At 45.5% G+C, this 20,865-nt stretch overlaps 2 protein-coding genes across 4 annotated transcripts; both read right to left on the reverse strand.

The window, feature by feature from the left end:
* Positions 1-2,735: 2,735 nt before the first annotated feature.
* On the reverse strand, positions 2,736-19,720 carry LOC131261830 (nuclear receptor coactivator 6). 3 transcript variants are annotated; one of them, XR_009178206.1, is made up of 12 exons: positions 19,640-19,720; positions 17,662-18,502; positions 11,809-13,932; positions 10,387-11,549; positions 9,585-10,275; positions 8,813-9,014; positions 8,514-8,748; positions 8,340-8,432; positions 7,758-7,925; positions 7,202-7,430; positions 5,879-7,115; positions 2,736-5,821 (listed from the first exon to the last, which is right to left on the reverse strand). XR_009178206.1 is itself a non-coding variant. In XM_058263668.1 (11 exons), the coding sequence occupies exons 3-11, from the start codon at positions 13,778-13,780 to the stop codon at positions 6,592-6,594; spliced, it is 5,277 nt and encodes a 1,758-aa protein (XP_058119651.1). In that variant the 5' UTR covers positions 13,781-13,932; positions 17,662-18,502; positions 19,640-19,720; the 3' UTR covers positions 2,736-6,591. The 3 variants fall into 3 exon arrangements, 2 of the variants coding, with proteins under 2 accessions (XP_058119651.1, XP_058119652.1); XM_058263668.1 differs by having other exon boundaries at positions 2,736-7,115; XM_058263669.1 differs by having other exon boundaries at positions 2,736-7,115; positions 19,577-19,656.
* On the reverse strand, positions 14,371-15,741 carry LOC131265287 (uncharacterized). The gene is made up of 2 exons (XM_058267548.1): positions 15,063-15,741; positions 14,371-14,387 (listed from the first exon to the last, which is right to left on the reverse strand). Exons 1-2 carry the CDS (start codon positions 15,739-15,741, stop codon positions 14,371-14,373), a joined length of 696 nt encoding a protein of 231 aa, XP_058123531.1.
* Positions 19,721-20,865: the final 1,145 nt, after the last annotated feature.

A 20,865-nucleotide genomic window follows, 5' to 3' on the forward strand; every position in this document is an offset into this window, starting at 1 on the left:
CGGGAAATGAAGGATTTTATTTTTTCTGTTTTCTCTTTCTCTCTCTCTCTCCGGTTCTCCCTTGCAAAAGGAACGCAACAGTATTCTCTCTCTTTTTTTGTTTTGCATGTCCTCACCTCTTCCCAAGTCCCACCTCTCTATTGTATGCTTGCACTTCGACCCCGATGCACGGCCTTTTATTAACGTGGGTGGTGAGAGAAGCCTTGGAAACATTTTTACTGGCGCTTAAGGATGTTTCACTTAAAAATGGACGCACAATACATGTTTTCACAAATACCACATTTGTTACTATAGTCTCGTGTTTCTGTTCTAATACGTTCAAACAACGTACATTCTTCGTAAAAACCAAGCTGCTTTATTGTTGTAATCCATTCTGACGTCCGCGAGACTGCATGATTTGTGAGGAAGGGAAGGGTTGTCATTTGGTTTCGCTTGTTAGCTTTACGCAAATTTCCTTTTTGCTTGTTTTTTTCCTTTATTAGTCGTTTCCTAGGCGTGCTATTGTTTGTGGAACGTACGTTTTGACATGTCAGCATCCAGGCTTCGATGACGACACTAGTCGTGTTGCATTTTATTATTAATTTGTTTAGTTCTGAAGCCATAGGTTTATTCTTTTGGTTTAATTTTGTATAATGTGGCGGCGTGTATATATAATTTAATAATATATTGGTTTTCATCTTGCATTGCTATTTTTTTGTTTTTACTACATTCCATGTTTATCCATTCGTTTTGTCACTATATGTATCTGCAATGCATTGTAAATGTTGTTTTTTTATAGCTTCACCTAAGTATGCTTAATGTACAGTAGCAGTAGTTGTTTGTTTGTTTGTTTGTTTGCTTGCTTTGCTGTTGAATGGGTTTACTTAGTCCCGTGATGATTTATCGGAATCCCGGTTGCCACCGTAATTTGTTTAAATTTTCCTTCTAAATTTTGTTTAGATTTTCTCTTTTGTAGCATAAATACGCAATAAGGTTTTGTTTTATTTCTTCTATTTTTTCTTCTTTTCCCTTCTATGGTTATTTTAATATGGAGATTCACCATATACATTCCTCTCCAACATGTTTTATATTCTGCTTGTTTTATACTTATGCTCAGTCCGTTTGATTTCGGTGCGTAACATAACTTCGCCCCCTCCTCCCATTGGTTCCGTATGTATATTCGATGGTTCGGCCAACCACCGTTTTGACGATCGCTTTCTCACATCGTCAACGCCGTTCGGTTTATGATCGTTTCTCCTAATCCCGCGTTTCAGTTAGCTGTTCAACGCAAATAGTCGCACCAAACGATGGACTCAAAGGGACGAGGAAAAATAATAATTATAAAAGAGCACAGCAGCATAGAGCAGCTTTGTAATGCTGGTCACCTGTTATACCTGCACCCTACCGCCATTTGTTATCACACATTTTGCGTTCCGCTTATTTTGTTTCTTTTTTTTCATCTTGGCCAGTTCCCTTATATGGTCGATTCAAGGGCATTGACGAATAAGATGTGCATAGTTAGCTGTTTATCTGCCTGCGGGCAATGGCCAGGAGTTTTAATGCTCATATTAAATATCCTACACAATGTTCAAGTCACCGAACGTAATTGTGACGATTGTTTTCTTTGTTTGTCTGTTTATTAAACATCTCTTTGTCTGATATTGGTGTCCCGTCACGGCTAGATCACCACACCAAAGGGGTTTAATGTTTTATTCTTCTTCGGTTTTACGTACATTTCATACACTAACAAACGAAATTAGGCAAAGAAAAAAGATGTCAGCATAAATAATTGTTAGAATAGTAATAAATGTAATGAAATTATTAGTTGCAACGAAACCACTCGTCCTTCGGTCTATAATATATTATATATATTCCAACATAATGCGCGCACGATTGTTTAAATTTCCTTCTGTATTCTGTGTTTTTCATTGGCAGAGAAAACGATTCCTTACTCCTTTGCAATGTTTCATTTTCCTACAGTTTGCCGTTCACTTACTGTCGCTATGCGAATAAAATGATAAAGAAGTTAATGTGAAAGATATCGCTTTATAAACCGAATCTTAAGCGCGAGTGTGACTGAGGGAAAAGACAAAAAGCAAAAACCAGCAACCATTTCACACAAAACAATGACTAAAGAGGATGGTTCTGTGTGGTTGTAAATTGATGTATCCTAGGTTAAAAAAAAAGAAGGAATCCTCAATGTCTGACAAGCGCTTCCAAGAGCCGTGTAGCATCCACGGTATGCACGGTAAATTTGAAACCCTACTATATGTCTAATGTTACTCCTAGTTGTCCATCGTGTGTCACAATAGCACGGCCCACCCCCACCCAAACGTAATACGTTTCCCCCACGGTATTTTTTCGAACCCTTTACACCACACCACCATCCATCCCCAAAAACAGTAAGGCGAAACAACTCAAAACGCGAAAGCAAAACAAAACAATATAGACTTTCAAATGGAAAGATGGATATACGAAGCGGGGTGAGCGAAGATTGATTAACAACCCATCGGTTGACTGTGAAACACCACTACACTAATTCCTATATACTCTCCCCCCCTAACCCAAATGATTACAGACGAATGCTGTCGCACAGCATCCGAATTTTGCGAATCCGATTCGGTGTGTCCTGCTGTGAAGAGGTTTTCTATGACTGAGTCTTGCACGATTTGATGGTTCCCTGCTTGCTTGCTCCCCCACACAATCATTCGCTCAACATTCATTCTTTACAGTCGCCCTGAACATACATCCATTTAACGTGATTTCCTCATAAGCATTTGTTTTAGGTTTGTTGGAAACTGTTCTCCTATGGTGATCTTTTCTTATTCATTTTTTTTGTTGTTTTAACTTTGTTTTAATTTTTTCTTATACCGATACACACGCATTATTCTTCCCATACATGTATCGTCACCGCAACTACTCACACCCACATCAGATACGATCATCACGCAAGACATTACTTATAACGATTAATAAGTGCACTTATCTAATATATTTTAATATATATTACCACGCGTACACGCAAACCGGGAGGGTCTCTATCAAAGTTCATTAGTTTCATATTCGCATAAATTCTATGATTCTGCTAGCGCCATCAACTAACAGTGGAGCAAAAAGAGGGGATAATAAAAACAAACAAACAAAAATATACCCCATCCTTCCTGCGCACGCTCTCCCGAGTTTTTTTTTCCTCAACTGCATGTGCGAGCACAAACTAAAATGACCGTGTTGGTTTATTGGTCTTACTTTTCCAAAAACGTGAGCCATTACCCAAACCGGCCACTTTCTAACTATTTCGTTCAGCAATCTGCTCATATATTATTTGGCTAGTATACTGTATTTATACCCTGCATCACATCTGTGCCCTCTATGCGTTGTTTATGTGTAAATGTGTTGCTTTTAGATGTTCCTCGTTCTTCTTCTGCATGAGCTCGGCCAATATGCATACTACTGATTCTATCCATCGTTCACCTACGCAACTATCATAGGCATATTCTGTCGCTTAACCTTGTTTAAAGGTTTTATTTTGAGAGTCGCACCGCTATACAAAGGAACAACAAATTAATCCATGCCAAACATGCTCTTGTTCATGCATCTTACACCGCTGTTTCGTTTACCCTAAGCGTTTCCTCTATACTACTTTACTTCGCTCATTTATTCGTATGGGGCCCTTTTAAGTGCCCTTCGATAATACGTTTCCTGTCGAGATATTGTGTTTGTTTGGGGAAGAGGAATTTTACCAGCTGAACAGAAACCAACTTGAGGGTAAGCGAATCGTACAAAATGTTGCTTATTCAATATTTATCTCGATTGTTTTGCAAATGAATGATAACGCCTAGAGCAACGGTTAGGGGTTAATGCAACCTACCAACGGAAAACTTGCCAACTGGAACTGAAGGAGTGTAATGACTAGCCTAAGAATAAACCAACCCCGTGAATGCAGCCAAGTTCACCAAAAGTCGATGGTGTAAGTTTGCTCCAGCTTTAAGGTTGTACCTCTCGATTTTTTTTTTTTTTTTTTTTTTGCGAGCATATCGTAGGGTAATGTACAGCGTCGTACATAATTATATCATGCTTCATTGGTAAGGTATTGCCTTTTTTTTGGGTTACGTTAGAATCCCGAACACCTTTGTTAACAAATTGTCTTTCCAATTAAATAAACCATTAACTTTATACACAGCCCGAGCTACCTATACGCTTCTGCTAGTTTCATTGAACTTCTTTACCTTTCACGCTGATTTCATCTGAGAGTTTTTCAGAAACAAAAATTCTAGTTAATACCAGAGGTAAAACCAGACCATATTTCGGCTTCGAAGCCGTCAGTAATCACGGACGCAATCACTAAACAAAAAGGGGGAATTAATTTTTTCAACACGTTCTTCCTTGGTAGTTTCGAATTTTGTTTCAATTGGTAAACTTTCTTCCTGGTGCTCTGTGGATAATTGAAGTACTGCATGTTCCGTTTTTATTTTGAGTGATGCAATCCAAAATATCTAGTAACTTCTCTAAACTTTGTGTAGACTATGTGGGCAATTTAACAAAAAAAACCATACACATCTGTGTAAAAACTCGAACAATTCCTTCAACCTGACCGACAAATGAAGCATTAATTTTTATGCAAATGTTACGAATGTGAATGAACGCAATAATTAATGTTTGTATAAAAGAATAATAATAGATAAGGTGGCTTTAATCCCCTAATCTTGCTTTAAATTTTCTCTACTTCAAATCTGTACGCATTTCAGAGCGCTAATTTTTCCCCCCTTTTCTTCTGATTTACTTCTATTATTTACATCATATAACTATGGCTAACTACAAGGTTTTAACCGCAAGTACTAGGATATACGTACATTATATTAAACAGTTCTTGCGCTCTACATCTTCGGACCGCAATTTTATTTTGATTTCTTTTTATAGCTTGCTCTATGTACATGCACAGTGTGTGGGTTAACGATCACTGGGAAATATTGAGAAGTTAATTCAGAAGAATGGTTCGTATTAGATAGAGCGAGAGATGATTTACTTATACATGTCATAGTATTTTGTGTGTTGCTAACAGGACAAATACAAGGATACGCAATTATTTTTAAAGTAACAAAGAATCATACATGTTACTACAATTGTAAATTCTATCTGTGCCTGTCTGTCTTACATACAGTGTTATTTTTTTTTTTTCTTCTTTTTTAAGGAATAACGAGTTCAACCCCACTCTGTACCTGATCTGTGGATTGCTTGTGCGACGGGAGGAAGTGGTTCGAATCGACCAGATCCGGGGTTCATTCCCCTTTTTTGCATCAAACCAATCCGCTTCCTCCCGCACGTGCAGTTATTATTTGGCGGTATTTTTGAACTACAGCTACTCTCCTCCTGCTCCTCCTTACGACGAAGAGGATCCCTCAAATTGCACCCATAATTATTTGAAAAAATCTCTCCACTTCCTACACAAACATTGGTGCACTTTCTGGGTGAATAGAACCCAACTCTCATTACCTTACTCTCATTGTATACGAAGTTCACTTCAGATAAAAGAGCTTCCTTCGCGCACATTTCGTAAAATGTGATATTTGTTTGCAAGTGTGTTGTGGTTAGTGTAAACTGAGATAGGAAGATGGTATTGTTGGTTGTTCGTTTGAGTTCTTGTTACCTTGAAAGCCCACTACTAGCTTTGAACTAACACTACATATTACAACAGCTCTAGGGTGACAATAATAATAATAATATTAATAATAATAATAATTATGATGATGATATAATAGTATTGATTACTCCTATGCCCTTTGCTTCTAGAAGAACACGACGTTCAGAGGGAAGAGGTAATTGTCGATTAGTAACAAAAGTGTGTCTGCAAACAAACAAACAATAATGAATATGTGAAAACAAAAACAAGCTCACCGTTTACCGTTACGTTAATTCCCTGGTATAATTCGATTGGATTGTTAATTCTACGTTTCGCATTCACCGTTTTCTTCTAAAACCTTGCGTTTTCTGGCTCCGAGCGGAACGTTGCACGAATTACGAGGTATCCTTTGCAGATGATTCGCCGCGGGAAGAAGAGAACACGTTCGCACGCCAACGGAGCAGCAAATCGCACTGATGAACTCGTATAGCTTCCCAAGTTGTAGCTGATTGATCATAGTAATTCGTTCACTGCACACACGCACCTTATAACGCAGCACAGCATACACGAACACACAACAATTGCAGCAATAATAGTGTGTGTGTGTGTGTTGGTTTTTCACTAATTTTTCTTCTTTTTTTAACGACTAGCTTATTAGCATATCGTCGTTACAATTTTCTTTTGCACACTTTAATGTGTCCCCATAGGTTAAGAAAAAGTGTTTAGCAATTCGATCGTTCGTTCACTTAATCCGTGTGTTAATTCTTTTCTTCAACTGCGGCCGTCTTATGTTTAGTGTTTTTTCTCTTTTTCGTTTCTGTATTTTATCAGCACCGAGCACCTAATCAAAAGTGCGGGAGAGCAAAGGGTAAGAAGAAGGCAGCAGCTTACCAGTCTCCTCAATCACCCTTCACTTGTCTGCCGCCCCCCGTGCGCTTTGGTGTCGGATTATAACGCTCCACTTGCCACCTTTGCTCGTGAGAAACGTTCACAACTCACTTTGAGCCGTAGTGGCCACTGTTGCTGTGTCCGTATCCACTACCACTGTTGGCATAATGATTACCGCCGCCACTTCCGTAGCTATTTGCTCCCCCGTATCCACCACTTCCTCCTCCTCTACCGTGATCGTTAGCATGATGATGGTGCGAGTTGTGCCTCTCGGAGCCTCCACTCGAGTGGGACGATCCACCACCACGGCCACCACCGGAACCACCGTCCCCTCCGCTGGGTCCACCACGGCGACCACCAGTGTCACCGGTCGTATCAAGGTGATGCGTATCCATTCGGCGGTAGTACAGCAGGTACGGTACGCGCGGTGTCCGCGGGCGCAGAACATTAAACTCCGACACCGGCTTCACCGTACTATCATCGTACCGTATCCAGCTTCCGTACCCGGCATGATACACATCGGTAATATAATGACCCTTCGATGCCTCCTTGCCATCGTGGTACACCACGGCGAACAGTCTGTACTGCTTTTGCTTCGCCGAATAGCTTTTGCCCTTCGAGGACATTAGTTCTGGAAATGGAAAGGAAAGGGGAAAAAAATCAGGACACATGACACACACCATAACAATGCACCTTCTGTGTCACGATGGTACTCACTAGAATCGATCTTCAATTCGATCGGGAAGTCCACTGCCTTGAGGATTTTTGTACATCCATCCATCTTGTAGTCGAAACACTTAAGATGCAGTATTAGCACCACTGGGAGCTGCTCCAGTGTTACCTGTTGCCAAGCGGCCACTTCTTGTTTCGTCTTCGTACAGGTGACACCCTCCAACTCGTCACGGCCAACCAACTGTTCCAACGCTTCCTTTACGGAGGCAGCTTTCTAAAATTGGAAGGACGTTTAGTTATAAGTAGGCGGTTATGTTTAAACATTCAAATAAAGAAAGCAAAGGAAGAGAAAGTAACTAAGAACAAAATACCAAAACCAATTTCGTTCAATTCTATCTAACGAAAAAGGTAAGCGTGACCAATTCCACATTATCCCCCGATCCGGTCTCGGTTGGGATTCGAACCCACGCCGTCGAGGTGGTAAGCACCCCGGCGCTCATGGACCGTTTTTCCTACCGGCGCTACCCCTACCCTCACAGCGTGTGTGTGTTCTATTTTTAGAACACATTGCTTCACCGCTGTCTAAGGAAACGTTACCCACCTCTATGTCCAGTGGAAGGGTGAAAAACGGTTGAATGTTGTACGTCGGTGGGACACCATCGCGTTGCACGCGAGAACGAAGCTTGCCTCCGAAGATGTCACTAATCGGAGAACGACCGAAATCGGTTGTGCGTGTTACCGTGCCCTTATTGCGATTGCCACAGATGACCTAAAACAAAGAAAAAAAAATGATATGCTTTCCCTGTGGTGTATGGTACATTTAAGGAAACAAACGCTAGAAGCAAAAGAAAAAGTATGTCCACCGCAAATTCCTTGAATGGCCAGGCATTGACACCATTGGCAATTCTACACAAGCGCGATGAGATAATTTCCCCGCCGTAAAGCTACAGATTAATGATATTGAAATAATCGAGTCTCTGTCGGTTCAAAGAAGGCGGGGTGTGGTATTGCGTGCGTAAATAGGAAGTACGCGCACTTCAACAGAAGGAAATAGAACTTGAAAAATTTCTTGCATCGGGATTCGAACCTGCGATCTTCATGCCGAAGAACCATGCCTTATCCCACACGACCACCAAGCAAGGGCATCTGAGTCCAACTAGCAACCCTATAAAAAACTACTCACCATCCAATCATCATCGTCTTCACCGTGAATCTCGCCATTCGTTGGTTCTTCTCCGTTCACTCCAGCTTGATCGGGTTTGTTCAACTTCATGAACTGCAAAAAACGTATGAAAACATAAAATGTTTGAGTTTACACTAATTTCTTCGATTGTTATAGTGACGTTCCATTCCATACCTCAATCATTTCATCGTTGAGACGGTTCAACACGCAGCCAAGAAACTCTTCCGCGTCCTCTTGCCGACCCTCGACCTGGAAGATATCCGAGCGCACCCCGTTGAGAATCTTGTGTATGCCAACCGGCTCGAACGGTGTATCGACCTGAATTTCAGGCGTATCATCCTTTTTGGGCTTTTCTCGCTGTGCCTTTGGGCGCAGGGGTAACTGCGAAAATTCGCCTACCAACGAACACCTTCGCGGAGGGAAAAAAACTTTATTGTAGGTTGAATATATTAAAACATTACCACATTACTCACATTGCATCGATGAATGGTTTCGGATGCTTTGTATTTTTAGCCGCATGCAGCGTGCGTATTGTGCGCATAAGGTGGTAGAACGGCGGACAGGCCATGAGCGCCTGCAGAATGGTGTTAATGTAGCAGTAATTCGACCGGTTGATCAACCCACGGGGCGTAAGAATGACGTTGTTGTTCTCGATGCGGTATGCGCTAAGAAAATCTAGAGCAATGAGTGACATGAAAGTAAAAAAAAGGTCAAACCAATTATTGTTACTTCGGATTTCTGACGTAAGAAAAGATCTGAAAAATTAAACAATGCATTGAACTTAAAAAATAAAATACAACCTAAAATAAAATGAAAAGAAGAAATTTAAAAAAAAACTGTTTGTTTCAACACTAATGTCATTCCCATGGATAATGAGGGAAAGACGAACTCTCTGAGAAACGGGGTAGGATCAGCATCAACAGGTGAACCACAAGCTTATCAGAACGATAAACCGGCGTGGGCACCCAGAAAACGCGACCACGAGAAAATTCTCTCCCATCTGTTTAACGCAATATTACTCTATGGCAAGAGAAAGTAGTTTGCTGACTTCAAATGGGGTTTATATATTGTGGAAAAGTTGTGAGATAATTAAACAAAGGACACAATTTCTAAGATTAAATTATTGTTTTGATGATGGGCTGCAGGTAGAATCGAACACACACTCTCTCAACCACCAACAAACGAAGTGTGTGAAACGATCCTTCTGCTAACCAACTAGACCATCGTGCTTTACACGACACTTACCACCAAATTTCAACGAGTACTCGTCCTTCTGATCACCTCCCGCTGCTCCACCTCCAATCTCTTTCGACGAGCTTACGGAGTTCGTATTTTTGGAAGCCTGCCCAGACGAACCTCCACCCTTTCCACCCTTTCCCGACGAAGCGGTTACGCTGGTTGAGGCACTTGAGTTAGGATGGGCACCACCCGGAGTGGACGCAGCAGCCGACGAGTATGACATAGGACCACCGCCGGTGGCCGCCGAAAGGTTGCCTCTTTCGTACGGTTGCACCTTGGCCACGGGTTTCTTAGAACCACTGCCTCCAGCAGCTCCGCCATCGGTGGCAGGGCTGCTACCGCTTCCGGCCAGTGATGATGTTGCTGTTGGAGTATTGGCCGCACTTTGGCCCACAATCGGCCCCAGGGGTCCGGCAGGCCCTCCTGCCGATGCCGCACGGGTGACGGGTGGTGCAAAGTTCACTCCACCAGGCCCTGCTGTTTGCTGCTGATGCTGTTGTGCCGGTCCGGAATATGGGTGATGGTGGCTCGCTGCTCCCGCGGATAATCCTGTGGTTGAAGCAGCGGTATTTGCCGCCACCGAGGACGAGGACGACGTCACAGAGGCCGCCGATGACGAGGATGAGGAGGACGAGGAATTGAACAGACTGGCCCACGTTTTGTTCGGCTGCGGCGGTGGCGGTCCACCGGAAGGTATCTGTGGCGGGGGCACAATGATGGGTGGTGGAATGTTTAGTAGATGATCGGGTGGCGGTATGTTTAGTGGGTGGTTAATGACAACCGTTGGTTTGTTGTCCGCTGACTTTACCATGTTAGACGTAGCAGGGTTCGCCGAAGGTACCGGGGCGGTTGGTACAATGACCGAATCATTGTTGTGGTTGGGATGGGTACTCTTGCCGGCGGTGCTGCCAGTATCTGGGGCGGCACTATTGCTAGCAGTGGTGGACGTCGCAGATGAGGCCGTCGTAGAAACGGTACGCTGGGGAATCGCTTCCACTTTTTTCGACTCCATTTGCGGTGGCACCGCCGTGCTGGAGGTGTTCTGCTGTCCACCGGCTGGGGACGACACGGTTTGCCCGGCCGCACCAGACACGGTCGTGTGCTGACGCTGCTGGTGGTGGTTATCGGGGAAGTTTTTCTGACCGGTTGCGGTGGTCGTTTGCTTGGAGGTCGGCGGAGTGGCCGTAGCACCTAAGGCCGTAAATGGAACCGGTGAGGCAGTTTTATGCTGTTGATGCCCTCCACCAGCCGAGCCAGGGAACTCTTTGTTTGGTATGGCCGAAACCGACACAGACGCGGTGCTCTTCTTCGGTCCGACTCCTCCACTGTTCGTCACCCAGGCACTTCCGCCAGCTGCAACAGGTGGCGTTGTTTGTTGTACCATGCTGCCGACACTGCGGTGAGCATTACCACCTCCTTCTCCACCGGCCGGCGGGGCAGCGACACTTCCACCCGCAGCAGCACGACGATCCTCCTTTAGAGTTAGTTTTTCCATCGCCTTCGTAGGATCTTGCGCCGCTACCGACGCCGCATAGCCAACAATGTGTGCGGATTGCGCAGGCTGGGCCGTCGGCTGCTGCTGATATGCCGTTCCCTGCTGCTGGGATGTCTGATTTGGCACATTCAAATGCTGCTGCTGCTGCTGGTGCTGCTGTGGCATTTTGTTGGCCGCATTTGTTACGTGTTGCGTCAAGCCTTTTCCACTAGCATTGGAAACAGCCCCTGGCATCTGTTGCTGCTGCTGCTGTTGATTCTGGGGTGCCGATTGGTGGGAGGAAGGAGGCGCATTGTTGCTCATATTTACAGTGGACAGCGGCAGTGGTGTCGAGTTGGAGATAAAGACCGACGATTCGGCAAGCTTCGGTGAGGTTTCTTCGTGCTTGCGATTGTTATTGTTGCCATCATTGCCATCAGCATCAACCAAGCTGTGCTGGACCGGATGCTGGAACGCCACTGCATGTGATTCCGGTACTGAAAGAAACAGTAAGAAAAAATCAATTAGAAGGTACTTTCGATAGAAACGAAGGTCACTGAACTCCTACAAGATTAAAAATTAAAATTTTAAAAATTTCTTGGACGTATCCGAGTCGTTAAAACAAAATTCCCATATGTTGAAGAATGTTAACTCCAAGGTAAAGCGAATTCAGCAAAGTAAATAGACTCTTATAAAACATTCCAAAAATGATCCTCAATCTTTCATTTGAATGTTATACCCGATCGTAGTACTTACAATTGATCACTGCAGAAGCTGGCGCCTGTTGCTGATGGTGTTGGTGCACAGCGTGTGGATGTTGCAGGTGCTCCTGCTCCTGCTGCTCTTGTTGCTGCAGAGCGGCATGCTGTGGCGGTGCGACCGATCCGGCGAAATGAGGCGATGGATGGGACTGCATATATTGCTGCTGCTGCTCGACGAAATTATTATTCACTCCCCCAGAAGCGTCCATTGTCGGCAGGGTTTGTTGATGTTGCTCCATCATTTGCTGCTGATGCTGTTGCTGATGCTGATGCTGGAGTTGCTGTTGCTGCTGCTGCTGCTGATCCGATTCAACGAGCACCTCTGATTCCATCTGCACAGCATTCAGCATGGGTTGTCCGCCAAGATCTTGCTGTGCTTGCACCATGTAGCCCATGTTGTGCTGAGGGTGCTGCTGCTGCTGTTGGGCAACGGAAGTAACAACTCCGACCGGCGAATGCATCGATGAGTTGGAGCTAACTGGATGGATGTTTCCGTTGTAGTCATCCTGCTGCGGAGGTCCTCCCTGCTGCAGGCTTTCGTACTCGTCCTGCATCGGTACGGGTGCAGCGGCCATCTGCATCGTGAAACCGGGCACGTTCGGATCGAGCACATGATGGTGGGCCATCGGAGGCGGCATCGCTTGCTGTGGTTCGTACATTCCGGCCTGCAGATATTCGCCCATCTCGGGATTGCATTCGAGCGACAGCTGACCCGGAGGCCACATCTGGCCCGGCGCGACTCCCGCGTGCAGCACGCCTTCGTCGTGGCCCGGCTGGCCACCACCCGACTGGTCGTCACCCTTGTCGTCGTACATCGAGTACTCGGGCGGGATGTAAGACACCATCATGCTGGGGTAGCCGTGCAGGGCCGTGTAGTTGTACATCGGCATGTGCGGTGCCGTCATGAACAGCGGCGCACCGGTGGCATGCTGGGCGGCCGGGTGTGGTGACAGCATATAGTACGGCCCTCCAAATCCACCGTACTGGCCAGGCATCGGTGGCTCCATATGCATCAGTTCCGGTGTATGTTGCGGCGGGGGATGCTGCTGTTGCTGTTGCTGCTGTTGTTGTTGCTGCTGTTGCTGTTGTTGAGCTCCGCCACTAGTCGAAGTCGGTGTCTGTTGTTGACCACCACCGCCTCCTCCCTGCTGTGCTGCCTGTTGCTGTTGAGCTTGTTGTTGCTGCTGTTGCTGTTGTTGGTGCTGATGCTGCTGATGTTGCTGAAGCGATAGCATACCGTGCTGCTGTTGATGCGCTTGCTGATGCTGCTGATGGTGGTGGTGCTGATGTTGATGCTGATTTTGAATGTAATGCGACACGTAACCTCCGCGCGAACGGGAATTGTTTCCTCCGCGGCTGTTCCGTCCCCCGCGGCGCATCGTGCCCCGGGTCGACATCGGTACCGGGGAGGGCTGCACCAGCTGCAGGTCCTGGCCACCGGCTACGTCGGCCGCCATGTACGCGCCGGTTGGAGTGGCCGCCGTCAGGTACGGTGAAATCGCGTGACTCATGTACCCGTGCACGTTCACGTTCGCCGTCAGATTGCTCACGTACACATTGTTTGGCACGGTCTGGGGAAGCATCTGCACCGGGTACATGCCGTGCGGCCCCGGTTGCATGTAAGCCGATGCCGGGAGCGGTGTGTATACGTGGGGCATCACTTGCTGCTGGTGGTTGGACACCGGTGGCAACGATTGCGGCTGCAGCTGATTCCCATTGCTATCCCGGTCGGAGTTACGACCACCAGGGCCATCCCCCGCACCTCCTCCAGAGCCACCGCGAGCAGCGACATTATGTTGCTGCTGAGTTTGTGGTTGACCCTGCTGTTGCTGCTGGTGTCCTCCTTGCGTTTGGTTAGCTGCTTGTCCTAGCTGCTGCTGCGGCTGCTGCTGCTGCTGTTGTTGTTGCTGCTGTTGCTGCTGCTGCTGCTGCTGCTGCTGGTGCGGGTTGCTGGTGTGCGGAGGCATGGTCGTAGCTGTCACGACGGAAGGCTGTGTGGAAGCGACTTCTCCGCCCAAGGCCTCCGTCGCCGTTTGCACCGGACCACCGTGCCACTGTTCGCCACTTCCTATCACCTGCTCCGTGTCGACGACAAATGAACTACGTGTGTCTTCGCTCACTAGAATTCCAGAGGCCGGAAAGGAAAGACGCAGAAAAAAAAGAAACACGAATCAATTACAATGGTATTCAAATTTTGAAACATTAACATAAGAAAATAATCAACTTGATCAGCAAGCAATCGAAGGTAGCGTACGGATAAAGGGAAGTGCCATTAACAATAACTTCTTTTAAAAGGATTACAAACAGAAATCACTAAAAGGATAATCCCATTTCTCTTTCTCTCTCTTTTCATTCTTTTTTCGTCTTTCTCAAAAGTTTAATTTTGCTTTCTATATTCTAACATTTTGCTATTTGTTTACATACAATCCCCAAAAACACAACTCAAATCACAGAACCAAAAATAAATAAAATTCAAGTAACATGTTCCGATTTTGCTGAGGTCCCGAAAGAAGTATGTTTAAATGGGAGATGAATTAATTGATATACCCCAACTTAGTTAGTTGTTAGAACTAACTGATCCCCGCAACAACAAAAGACAGAAAAAATTTAGGGAGCTGTTCACCAACTCCCACTAGTAAACAAATGATAAAACAGTCTATTTGAAAAGCATCATTAAACAGAAGCTAGTACAATATAAAAAATGTGTGAAAATTCACGTGCCACACTGCAATTAAGTAATTTTCTTAAAACTTCAAAGTTCAAAGTTCAAAGAGATTGCCAATAAAATAAATAAGAAGAATTATAATAAGCAAAGCGAGTAATAAAAGATGCATTCTGTTAAAGGATATCTCCGTTCAATCAATCACGATACTATTCGGATCTTATGAATTTGTTTCATTTAAAGACCATCAACAGACGTTATACGTTCATTAGTTGAACAGAGAAACCTTATTTAGTTTGAGATAAGCAAATCAACGAAGGAAGGATAATCTATGCAAGCAGATAAAATAAGCAAAATACCAACAACAACAAGGTGGATAGTATATTGAGAAAAAAACACAAACAAAACTGAGAGGGCGTGCTGGGGGAGGAAAATTTATTAGACTTTCTTCAAAACGTGAACCCGATTCGCCAACGGCATCGAAAGAAGTTACTGCAACATATTAAGGATACGAAAAACAGAAAGAACAACAGAAAGAGGAAGTGATGCGAATCCGGTTTGTCTTGGGTAGTAGCAACAACGCTTACCGAGTGTCGGCAGCGGTGGTGCTGATGCTGTTGGTGCTGAGGCGATCGAGGCTGAACGGTGGCCGAAGGAAGCATGCTGATGCATCTGCTGTGGCGGAGGCGGCAGAGATGGTTGCTGCTGCTGCTGCTGTTGCGAAACGAAAGTCGGCACCAGGGGCAAGTGCTGCGGCAGCACAGGGCCAGCAGCGATCGGTGGAGGAGGCTGATCGAGCAGTATCAGCGGACGGTTGGGTATCGCCGCCGGTATTCTTGGTGGTTTACGGACCGCCACGAGTGGAACCGAAGGGTCTCCACCTCCGCTCAGGTGAAGCGGTTCCTCGACCAGCCTGGACCGAGCCTTGCCCGAAGATTCGTCCATGACCAGCACCAGCAGGGGATCGAACGCTTGGGCGTTGGGGTTTAGCCCGTTCAAACATGGTTGCTCCTCGGCTCCAGCTGCTGCAGCACGCCGTTCGGTGGTGGCCGACGATGCGGACGCGGACCCAAAACCAGCATCATCAGCTCCGACAGGGCGACCGGCGGAGATGGGAGGAGGACCGTGAGGTGGATAAAGGATTCCCATCAGGGTGGACGCGTCATTCTCACCGGCATCGGTTAGGTCTAGGAACTGATAGCTGGAGGGGCTGCTGTTGCTGCTGCTTGCTGCTGGGCGCGTCGTGTCCTTCTCGGTACGGTTCATCATCCGTCCCGGGGATGGTGATGCGGATGGTGGTTTGTGGCGGCGGCGGCCTCCGCCCTTTCTACGCCCGCTTGATCACGACGGTGACGACGATCGATGACGGGGGGTGGAGCCAGCGGTTGACGTTTGATCATTTTCCCGATACCCCGCAGCACCGTGTGTCATCCGGTCGGCGCCAACCCCGCTTTCTTTCCTTCCTCCCCACCGCACCCGACTCTGGACGGACACAGTCTCTCTCTGAACGCGCGCTCCGCACCCCCTCTACACCACTGAACACAGGCCGACCATGATCAATCACATGGCGGTACCGACTTCTTCCACGCCCGTCCCTTCCCGCCCTTCCCTTCGCTCTCACACGCACACACCGCTCAACAGTAACACACACCGACGCACGACACGGATACCGGCGTCGCTAGCTACGAAAAAGCACCGCCGGGAAGGACCATCCGAGCACCGGGTGGAGATGCCAGGTCGCCGGGCGGGCACGATTGCATGCAGAGAAGAGGACAGCAAAACTGTACGAGGGCGCCGCGCGCTACTCTTTCGCTCGTCACTATTTTTATACTATGACAAAAAAAACAACCGGCCGGTACTGGAAAATGGAGCTAATTTGCGTTCTTAAACTATGTGCATTCGAGTTTCACACGAAAAAAGAGAGAAAGAGAAAGAGAGAGAACATTTGGAAGGAAAGAAAAGAAAAATACAAAATTACATTACACACACAGTATATCACGGAGTAATGACGGTTAGGCTTTTGCGAACACAATTTACAACGTATCAACAACAAAGCAATTCCACCAATCATGTAAAGCTTCAAAAGATAATGACTTGAATCTTTTGCTAGTTGCGGTATAAAAATAAATGAATATGATTGCAAAAAGCGGAACGGTTTCACAGTTCAAACATGTCACATAATCGACAAGTTATGATAAGGAATGCACTTGCGACGAGCAAAACAATTATCCACCCTGCGAATTCATTTCTTACAAGTGCAGTTTTTATAGATTAAAAAAAAGGCAGTTCGGTTCGGCTGCGTCGAATTCTGCTGCAAATCAGAAAACATTATTTATCTTGCATATGTTTGCGTTTGTGTGCCAAGCAGTGAGTAATACCGCACAGACGATCATATCATCATAACATTCTCTCTGGTCATATGACACCACTTTTGCAGTCCCACTGCCTATCACAAGGTGTAACAAACGTTAGACGATGCCGAAGACGTCGCTTGGCGCTGCAGATGATTTCCTGTGGCGTCTGTTTTCGTCATCAATAGAAGTCTACCCCCCCAAAAGACAACTCCATTGACATCGTCATCGGCGGCCGGGCCGAGAGGCAGCATATGCTGCTGCACCGTTGGATGGAGAACGGACGGTCAGAAAAGCAAGAAAAATACCTAAAAAGGAAATAACACGTCTCGCGAGAGCAAAGAAACGCGAAAAAATTGACATCATAGTCTCCCAACCGCATGGCCAATCCGCCGCCCCTCTTAAGTCCCTTCTTGTGACATCATCGCAGCTAAATACAGGTTAGGGCTGTCAGTTTCTGTCGATTTGCGGTTGGGATGTCAACGACGCGCTGACGCCGCCGCTGACTTTGGGAATGGCGCTGCCGATGTTTCTTGTTCGCGTTCTGCTTTGAGGGTTACATAAAAACTTCTTCTTCCAACAAGGAAATTCAGTCAAAAGCTTTGCCGTTCATCATCCTATCCTCGTGATGTACTTTGGCAATCTAGTCAGCTGGGGGACTCCAAATGGAACTAATCATCCGACAAAGATTTGGCAGCAAAATGGGCGGACATAACTGGGTCAATAGAAGCTGCTAGCTACCTTCGATCGTGTTCTTTGTTTGTTTAATCCTACAACCAATGTATTGAGTAGTCACTAAGTGCGGGTTGCTTCGATCGCTTTTTGATGTACTTACCGTGTTATGCTGCTCCATCGCACGGAGACGCAGGAAGCTGAGCGTTCATCAGTCCGTTCAATTCGGGCGGAAGCTGAGGTGTCGGAGTGAAATGTTTGCTGCAGAGACCAACGGAAACCGCCGACGAACGCATTCGCCACCGCCACCGCCGCCGCCGGATGTCGTTCAACACGGACAGCCGACGAACGAACGACGAGCAAACGATCCGCTAGTGCGCCCGGCTTTTCGGGCAAATGTACTCATCGACGATAAAATGTCAACCCGCGCTGTGACGTCTGTCCCGATTGATCTGCTCGATCTCTCCTGCTCCTCCACCGTTCGACTGCCACCGACTACGCACCGGCAAGATCGGATTCCGTACCCGACTGGTGCGACGCGTGAAGGTATGTGCGGTTTTAGTGTTGTGTTGATGGCAGTGTGACTGTCAGTTTGGGTTCTCTTCCGGTTACGGTTTCTTTGCTACAGGTAGATTGGTAACCCCCGCCCGGCCTTTCAAACAAGGAAATTGATGGGGAAGAATTTTCCGAAAACACCGGTACTAAGAGAAAGCGACGCGATGTGGAGCAAAGGTGGTGCGTATCTTCCTTTTGTGGTCGAACAATCTGGAAAGAACGCAGTTTGCTCGACGGATGGCGCAACCTTTGTGACTGCCGCTACCACCACTCGTCTTGACACACGCACTGGGTCTTCACACACAGGCACACTATCGAAACACAATCCTACCATATGCGAGAGGAGTCACGGAAAAAAACTACACCAGATTGAATCGGTATCACACACAGAATACGAACACTTCACTGTCACCCTCCTGCTGATCGGTACTTTCTTCAGATGTTTCCTTCTACCAGCAACGTAGGACCGGCAAAACAGAAATTAGAACATGCAATTACAGCTATTGTATTCATTTCGTACAGTGACAGCCTACTAGATCATTTTTCGACCTTCTAACTCCGTTGATGGTGCATTTATTTCTAACGCTGATACAATTGCGATAAATCAATTGAGTTGGAATCGAGGAAATAAATATATGTCCTATAATTAACATTGTACTGCGCTACGCTTCATCAATTCCGGCTATGTTTGTAATAGCTCACACAGTGTCAGTGTACTTCAAGTAGGCAAAACGACGTCGCAAGTTTTTTTTCCTGCCCTAGACCCTGCACATTTTTATCTTTATCGTTGAAGTGTAGCTATTGGCTTTATCTACTAAGCTGTGAGATGTCGGAAATAGGGAAATCAAAAAGAAAAATTCTGTAGAAACTCTGCCATCGTTTTACCTACTCGCCTGCACACAATCGGACATATACGTAAGCATGAGCACAGACACAGCCACACACAAACACGATCTCGTCGGAACGTCTGCCTCGAAATGATTTGTAATCTTTAAAGTTAATGCACCGCAGTGTTCACAACTTCTACATCGTTGAAATAGCCTTTTCCGATCCTTTCTTAGCGAGCAACTTACTCCAAAACTATTCAATTCTAGCAGCTTTCTTCCACAAACTCGTAATCTTTTACCGCAAGCCGTGACGTTGCGGGTTACTCAGTTACTGATGGTATACTATTTGACAGTTCTTTCGAGGGGCTACCTAAATTGTAAGTTCTTTTGCGAAGAAACAAAAAATGCCGTTCGTTCGTCTTCTTGTCAGCTTGACATTTCAATGTTTCTTGGAATATATGCCTAAAACTACTGCCGAATAACACATTTGGCTCTCGCTAATGAGTTCAATCTCCTCGACCTACACCCTTCGAGCTGCAAGAAAGTCTGCTATCATGGTCTACATCTCGCTGCCATTTCTGCAGTAGCCCCGCGGGTAACGAATCGCGAAAAGTAGGCTGTTCCGACGTCACGGCGAACCAATGCACGCACAGACGAACCTCACCACGGAAAGGAAAGAATACGGTATTCACAGACCGCAAAACGGGCTGGTGAACTTCTTCCCTGTTTTACGTGTCTTCCCTGCACTGCCAAACTCACTCGTCTGCTTGCTGATAAACTGTACAACACTTTGCACGCCCCTGGCATATCCTGCGGGCTGTACTTTTCAACGTTTTCAACGCAGCCCACGGATGCCTCGGAATCGCACGTACTTTGGCGACCACGGATGCGAAAGAATAGAGGAAAATCCTACTTTTTCTGCTGCTTCGACGAACCGACGTCGTACGTACGTCAAGCTACCGTACCGGATGTAGATTGCGTCAAAACTAGCAAAATGTCATTTTTTCCGCTCACATTACCAGCGTCACACTCATTTTGTGATGAGAAAAACTTGTCACAGTGAGCATCACAGAACAAAGCGTTGTGAGCGTCAAGAACACAATTTGACCAAGGTAGGGTGAGTGAGGACATTTTGGCCCACGTATGTAATTTTGGCCCACTAGAAAGAAGGTCAATTATTTCAATGATTTCAAATAAAAATGCCTCCTAACATTTTTTTTAGTGTTGAGGTCAATTTATTCTTGTTATATACCAAATTTGGAGGCGATCACATCAATATTTTTCGAGAAAATCGCTTAGAACTACGAAGCTGTCTCTTTTTTAAAAAAACATGCCGTAGGTAGATAGTTCGCCCACCTTGAGATATACTAAAGCTGCGGATAGACGGATGCAATATTTCAATGCAATGAAATAAAATTTGACATTTCTACCCAAAATGACAGTCATTGCAATATTTCTATGCGTATTTCATTGCAACATTGCAAAGATCCAAACGGGGAGGTTAAGCATCGAAATATTGCTTTCACTGTCATTTTTGGTAGGAATGTCAAATTTTATTTCATTGCAGTGAAATATTGCATCCGTCTATCCGCAGCTTAAGAGGTGAAAGAAGCCTCCCGGCTCAAAACCTCTATAAATTATTAAATCATCATCATCACCTTGAGATATAAGCAACCCCTGAGTAAAAAATTCTGAAGTAATGTTTTTCTAAAGCTTTGAGTGTTTTTAGGAATTATCAAAACGTTACTTGAATTTTTAGAGCACGAGAAATAATTTTAATTTCGATGCAAAAGTGGGCCAAAATAGATGCAAGGAAAGCTGGTTTCGATTGAAACGAAATTTGTATGCATGTTAACACTGACAGCTGGTTGTCAGAAATTGTCTAAACGAAAATCCGATGATCTTGCAAAAAAGTGGAAATTAAAATATCGAATTAAACTTTTTATCTTACTTATTTAATAAAAGTAAAAGTTAATAGCAGATTC

The sequence above is a fragment of the Anopheles coustani genome, chromosome 2 (assembly GCF_943734705.1).
Source record: "Anopheles coustani chromosome 2, idAnoCousDA_361_x.2, whole genome shotgun sequence".
Lineage (NCBI taxonomy): Eukaryota > Metazoa > Arthropoda > Insecta > Diptera > Culicidae > Anopheles > Anopheles coustani.